Here is a 7923-nt window from a genome sequence, read left to right on the forward strand (position 1 = left end):
AATATTTTTTTAATGATAAAATAATTCACACTGTAACGACCGTAATACACATCACAACATATGTAATAACCACAATCATATTATTTACAATATTAATACAATTACAACAACAATTTAAAACATTGATAAAATTACTAAATAAATACATATCGACCAGTGACCGACCTAAAAGGAAAAAGTGTAAAAACTATGTAGTAGTAATAATCTACTAAAATACTCCCTCCCCGCCCTTCATATCTCCCTCCCCGCCCTTCATATCTCCCTCCCCCCTCGTTCATATCTCATGTTCATTTTCAATTCATACTTTACTCTTTTCAATTGTACCCTTATCATTTACTCATTTTTTCGTTCTATATTTCTATTTTTAACTTCTTAAACTTAAAACCTTCAACCTGATGGATGAATCAGTAAATTACTAAATCCCAAACCCATATGTACATAAAAAGCCACATACCTCAAACATGTCCTACAAAAATCATCTCTTTATATTCCTAACCAATCAAATTTCAACAAATAATATAAAAATGTTAGTTTATATTTTTATAATATTATTTTTTAATGAAGTGTCATTTTTTTAATTGGATTTAGTGAACAAATGACCATGCCAAATGATATCCATTAGTGCATTATCTAGAAAAACCTAGATCTTCTCTCTCTAAAACTTTTTAAACTCATGTCTCAAGCTAATCATATCTCACCCAAAAATACGAAAATATTGTTTTATATTTTATATTTTTCTTTTGAAATATATATCAATTTTTCATTGAATTAGAACACAATAATACACAAAAAGTGAGGCATCTTATTTACATTCCTATCTAAAAAGCCTAAGTGGCAATCACATGATCCCATAATGGAAGAAACAACAGCAGCCATCATGGATGCACTCTCCACTCTCACACCTTCTCATCTCTCAAATCTGACAAACACCATCTTCTCAGCCACCCACCACCACCATCGCCGCCTCTCGTTCCTCCTCTCTTCCCCAACCCTTTTCTCTTTAACCCTTCATCATCTCAACACACTCTCCCTCCCCCAAAAGACCCTCCTCATTGCCCGCCACCTCCTCTCATCTCTCCACCACCTCACCCAACATCTCACACCATCGCCACCGCCGCCTTTGTCAGCCGCAATCAGGCAGCGTGGGCTTGATGCTGTGTTACTACTACTCTTGTTCTGTGACACAAACAGACACAACCCAGAAGCTTTGGATGCACCCTATTCAGAATGGAGGGTGAACATGTGCAAGTACTACTCTCATACTTTGTTGAAACTTTCTTGTTCTTCAGTCACACCCATTGCAGCATGTGTAGGGACAATATTGATCCCTTATATTGAGATGGTGGCCCGGTGCTGGAGGACGGTGGAAGCATTGGGTTGTGGTGGTGGAGGGAAGGAGGTGGCGGCGGCAGCGTCTACGGTGGTTTCTCTGCCGGCAGTGGAGGTGGTGGTGGGTGGGAAAGAGTGTGTGATATGCAAAGAAGAGATGAGAGTAGGAAGAGATGTGTGCGAATTGCCATGTCAGCACTTGTTTCATTGGATGTGCATATTGCCTTGGCTGAGGAAGAGGAACACGTGCCCTTGCTGCAGGTTCAGGCTACCGTCTGATGATGTCTTCGGAGAGATCCAACGGTTGTGGGAAGTCTTGGTTAAAATGGGTTCAAAAGAATACGTAGGAATGTAGGATGATGATGATTCTTAACCTTAGTTAATATTATTATGAAGAAAAAAATATATGACAGTATATGATATATATTATTGTATCATTTATACAAATAAATAATAGATATTGATTATGTGTAAATTTTTTTACTAATAAATATTAAACTTTGTATTATTATTACTATTATCCCTTTATCTCTTACTTCACAAATGAGTTCATGAACACAATGAACATAGATCTGTTCTCTTAAGTTTATCCCAATTTTTTGTGCTGATCAATTAAAAAAATGTAATTTAAATAAAAAATTTCCTAAAAATAAAAACTAATATTTTTATATTAGTTAGTGAAATATTATTTTCCAAAAGTAAGGGTATATAGATTATTGAGTAAATTATATTTACACCCTGAGTTTTAGTGAAATTACATAAACTACTTTTCATTTTTTTATACTTACATAAAACTCCCCTAATTTTTTTACTTTCATTACACTGATCACCCCTGCATAAGAAATAAGTGTAATCTTTTAAACAAAAAATGTAATAGATGCAACTAAGTTAAACATGATATATTGTGGAGACAAGTCCAAATAATATATGAGTCAATACCTCTTTATTATTTTTAGTTTGTTACACTATATTATAAAAGTGATTTAAACAATATTTCTTTAGAATTGTTGATACATATTATAACAAAAAATAATAAAGATACATTGATTTGTATATTATTTAGACTTGTCTACAAAATATATCATGTTTTGTTTAACTTAATTGTATTTATCACATTTTTTGTTTAAAAGATTACACTTATTTTTATGCAGGGGTGATCAGTGTAATGAAAGTATAAAAATTAGGGAATATTTATGTAAGTGTAAAAAAATGAATGGTAGTTTATATAATTTCACTAAAACTCAGGGGATGTCAGTGTAATTTACTTTAGATTTTTTGGGATGAAGTATTTGTATGAATGAACGAGAGGTAGGCACACAATTTTCAAGGTGTTAAATCTTGATCAGAAATCATTAATGTAAAAAGTTCTTGGAGTTACTGAAACTGAACTGTAATAGTAACCACATCAAAAGTATATACACATAATAGTTCATAATATTAAAATTTTGGAAATCTTTAAAATTACAACCAGAACAACTATTAAAAACTTCCTTGGTTTAGTTCACTTAAATGGCTTGCATGTATTTGTTTGGTTTTGGACTTAAGAGAGGGACACGTATGATTCGATCAAGGATTGTTTGTTTTAAGAAAATTTTGTATCTTTATCTTTTGCTAATCAAACTTAAAAATAATATAAAAATATTAATCTTTTACTTTATAATTAAATGATATAGTTTTAATTGGGTGGAGGGTGGGATTGTGTGGCCCAATGAATGAAGAATAATTGTGGGGGTTCTAAATCTAGTATGTATAGTGTGTAAGATTCCTATAATATGAATCATATGACAGATATAATCAATAAATTCCAACGGAAATTAATTACAACAGCTCTCACAATGTTTTCCTCACAGTTGGCGGTTGATAAGAATTCATTGTTATTTTTCTGTTAGCCTCATGAGTCATGACTCTTGTCAATGATCTCGTGTTGTATTCCTTGTAACTTCAACTATTGTTAGACTGAAATTTTCATTGACCTTTCCCATTGAGCGGAAAGCAGAAATTATTACATTGTGTCAATCACATTCTTATACCAACAAGTCCTTAGGTTAATGATATAAGACTTTTTTATATTCTTAAGGTCAAGTGTTCGATTTCTGAGAGTAACATTTATTAGGAACGGCAGTCATGAACTCCAAAATGGATTAATTTCTTACCCAAAAAGGTAAGGAGTACGGTTGTTAGTAACAAAAAAAAATCACATTCTTATAATCTTATCATTCATTTGAAATAAACCAATTTAATTGAAGTCATTAATATATTATTAATTAATGGTTAATAGGGATGAGTATCAATTGGGTTGGTTTGGGTAGGCTTGTTCCTTACTCGACCCTAAATATTAATCGAATTATTTTTTGAGCCTGAATTTCATCATAGAACCGAAAGTTATTTTGTCCCCAAATGTCAATCGAGCTAGCTTTTTAATTCAACTCGACTAAATATAATATGTTCATCTTTTAGATAAAGTCTTATCAATATTTCTTATTATTATGAATATGTAATTTGACATATAAAATAATATGTATGTAAATATTTTGTTAACCATTTACACATATGTATATATGATAAGAATAAAGAATTAATGATATATGAAATGATATACACATTGTGATAGTAAATCATTTGTAGAAAAGTGTATTAAATAACTAATAAAAACAATTGAAAAATATAAAATTATAATATTAGATAAGTTGTTTCAACAAGATGCACTATCTATGTACCAAAACAAGATACAAATCTACTTTGAGATAAAAAGATATCATAATTATATATATAATTAAATAGACATATATAGATCTGAATAATAAATGACAATGAAAAGGATCGAGTAGGGAACTACTCAATTTTTATGTTTGTTCTAATCAAATTGAAAGGAATAGGGCTCTTGCTAACATTTGTTCTTGTTCTACCGCGGATATATCCGGGCTGTTCCCAATCTACCCCAAGTATCTAGTTCAATGCTCCCCATCTCGTAAGTGCACGGCTCAAATGGGCCCACTTGTGATAGATACCACAAATGCTTCTAGCACGATATTAATGCCTCTGACCCATCATTTAATACACATCTGACCCCACCATCAATGCGTCGTTGACTCACCTTTAATATCAGTTGATAATCCACATGCCACGCTGCCTGCACATTCCGCATGTCCCCGATAACTTGACAAGAGAATATTTGTAGAGCATGCAAGGACGACCTAGAGTACCTCTATTGTACCCGTTAGGTGCTGGCTAATAGCCAGACACCACCTCCGTATTTCCCAAACTCTATAAATAGAAGAGATTACACAAGGAGTACAATTAATTCTCATTCCCTATTTATTTATACACTTATTACTACTTGCTCTAACTTCTCTCCTATTTACTCACCCTCTCTCTCTAAAACACTCTACTGACTTGATCGTCGAAGAACCTTTTCAGGTACCTCCCCCGATGGGCTCAGACGATACTCCGACCAAGATCTCCAACCTCTTGCATTCTATCGGGAATCCATCATTAACCATTCCCTCATAATACAAAAGAACATTGGCGCCGTCTGTGTCTTACCTACAACATGGTGACCACCCGTAACCAAGCTCAACCACCTAGTCAAGCAGAACCACTCAACACAAACATTCCCCCAAACCATTACACTCCTTCTATTGACCCTCGAGCACTAGTACAACCATCTCAGCAGGCCAGCCAAAGTCATCCCCCCAACCCCACCCCAGAAGCACCTACTACCCAACAACTTCTCCAAATGATCCAAACTCAAGGCTAGATCATCCAAAAACAAGCCCAACTACTAGCCGAACTGCACTAGCACAGACCTGAATCGAGTAATAGACCCTCACAACCAGTTGCTGATGAACACTCCACAGAATCCACCGAAACTTCTAGGCTTGTAGCTACCCCAAAGACAAACACCACCCAGATAACCCATCCCTCCAACTATAGCTCCTCACAAGCAAGACACCCTTTCACTGAAGCAATCATGTCTCCATCACTTCCTAAACATTTAACCCTCCCCAACAACATCGACCAGTATGATGGAACCACAAACCCACAAGATCATTTAGATGCCTTTGAGGCCTCAATGCTTTTCCATGGAGCGACTGACCCTATCATATGCCGAGCCTTTCCTCTCACTCTAAAATACGATGCCTAGCAGTGGTTTACACGACTGTCACTGAATAACATTGATCAGTGTGCCACTCTTGCCAATGGATTCAACGTCCAGTTCATAGCAAGAAAAGAACAATCCTGTTCCTCATACACCCTGTCCAATATGCGGCATGAATCACATGAACCTCTCTAGGCTTATCTAGACAAGTTCAACATAGAGACCATGAATGTACGTACCTTGAGCCCGGAGGTGACAGTGCATATCCTGGTAACATGACTGTAGGACGACCTCTTCAAGCAGGAGTTGACCAAGTACTCAGACCTCACCATGGAAGAGCTCCAATCCAAAGCCCAACAATTCATTAATCTAGAGGAAACCCATCCTAACCGCCCACCATTCGAGCATAGAGAATACCAACTCCCCTCGCGGGAAGCCAAATAGCCAAAAACACATGACCACCCTCGAGACGACCCACACCGACAACCCAAAAAATCCAAATACACTTCATACACCCCCCTCAACGGCAGTCGCACCAAGATTCTGCAAGAGGTTATGGCCACTTATTTGGTCCAGCTCCCCAAACCCAACCCGAGTAGAAAGCTGGGGACCTAGGACCGCTCTAAACATTGTGATTTCCACACCTTCTTTAGACACGCCACAAAAGAGAGTACCCAATTGTGGGATACTATTGAGAACCTGATTCAAGCCGGTCAGCTCCAAAAATTCATTGCTCGGGCCCGGCACGGGCAATCACCACCTCCGCGTCGATCCAGTCCCTCTTAGAGACGCTCCCACCCAAGGCTCAACAAGAACGCCCTCCGAACAAGGACCGAGGAGACCGATACCGCCCTAACAACAAGTGGCAACAGAGTCCAATGGACATTAACACAATATCAAGCGGATTCACCGCTGGCGATACATCCAGGGCAACCCATAAAAGGTATGTTCAGGAGGTCATGCAATCAACTATCTAGAACCTTCGCTATTATCATGCTTATCATGCAGCACCCCGATCTCATTTGATGATCACGATTATGAAGGTGTCGTCTGCGGCCATGACGATTCCCTCGTCATTACCGCCAAAATGAATAATAAGAAGGTTGGGAGGTTGTTTGTCGATCAGGGCAGCTCGGCAGATATCATGTTTCAAGACTTGTTCACCAAAATGGAACTCAAAGATAGGGACCTATTGCCTTATGATGGGCAGTTGGTTGGTTTCATTGGGCAAGGGATCACTCCTCGGGCTACATAGACATATGGCTTACTGTGAGAGAGTAGTCCCTAACCTGAACCGTACAAACTAAATTTCTGGTTATTGATTGTGTCTTTGTCTATAATGCCATCTTCAGCCGACCAATGCTAAATCATCTCGAGGCAGTAGTCTCCACCCCACATCTATGCATGAAGTTTCTCTCATCCGACTACCAGGTATGTACTATCAAGGGAGACCAACAGAGCGTAATAAGTTATTATCATATGAGCCTCCGCCCAAACCACACTTCCATGCAGCCACCACCCCTAAAGAAAAGACAATGGGGCGTGCACCTGGTAGAACTAGACGCTAGAGAAGATGAAGGAGACCTCCACCCTCAGCCCGAGGGGGAAAAACCTCCCTTCAACATGGCCCCTCAAAATAAAATCTGGTATATATTGGCAGCACTCTCGACGAAGCTCAACTGTCCCGGTTAGTCAAATGCTTGAAAACCAACAAAGACCTTTTTGCTTGGTCCGCAACGAACATGCATGAAATTAATCCTCCAGTCGCTTGTCACCGACTTACAACAAATCCAGAGGCAAGACCACTGGCCCAAAAGAAAAGGAAGATGGGTGCCGAGAGGACAACCGATATTACTCGAAAAATTTCTGAACTTCTAGAGGTCGGGTTCATCCGAGAGATTGCATACACCACCTAATTATCAAACATAGTCCAAAAGGCGGATGTGTGTGGATTATACAGATCTGAACAAAGTATGTCCAAAAGACGCGTATCCTCTCCCGAATATTGATCATCTTGTGGACAACTCCTCTAGGTATCAATTTTTATCATTTATGGATGCTTATTCTGGATACAATCAGATACCTATATATCTCCTAAATCAAGACAAAACCGCCTTCATTACACCTAAGGCGGCCTACTGCTACATGGTCATGCCTTTTGGTCTGAAAACCGCGGGCCACATATTAGAGAATGATGAATATTGTTTTCGAAGATCAGATTGGGAAGAACATGAAATTCTACATGGACGACATGATTGCTAAGAGCCTACGAGCAGAAGACCATGTAACTATCCTAAATGCCATCTTTAGTCGGTTACACAAATTCAATATGCACCTCAATCTAGTGAAGTGTACATTTGGGGTTGAGGCCGACAAGTTCTTAGGATTTCTATTGAAAAGTCGGGGTATCGAGGCCAATCCAGCAAAATGTCAAGCAGTTATAGACATGTGCAACCTAAAGTCGGCCAAAGAGGTCCAACAACTTAATGGGCGGT

The 7923-nt window shown here is 38.0% G+C and overlaps 1 protein-coding gene across 1 annotated transcript; it reads left to right on the forward strand.

The window, feature by feature from the left end:
• On the forward strand, nt 818-1714 carry LOC109336187 (E3 ubiquitin-protein ligase SGR9, amyloplastic). The gene has a single exon (XM_019572623.1). The coding sequence runs from the start codon at nt 854-856 to the stop codon at nt 1682-1684; it is 831 nt and encodes a 276-aa protein (XP_019428168.1). The 5' UTR covers nt 818-853; the 3' UTR covers nt 1685-1714.

This window comes from Lupinus angustifolius, chromosome LG20 (genome assembly GCF_001865875.1).
Source record: "Lupinus angustifolius cultivar Tanjil chromosome LG20, LupAngTanjil_v1.0, whole genome shotgun sequence".
NCBI classification, from domain to species: Eukaryota; Viridiplantae; Streptophyta; class Magnoliopsida; order Fabales; family Fabaceae; genus Lupinus; species Lupinus angustifolius.

What these genes read in the sequence shown, in the direction of transcription:
- LOC109336187 (XM_019572623.1), top strand. Translation starts at nt 854, where the DNA reads ATGGAAGAAACAACAGCAGCCATCATGGATGCACTCTCCACTCTCACA.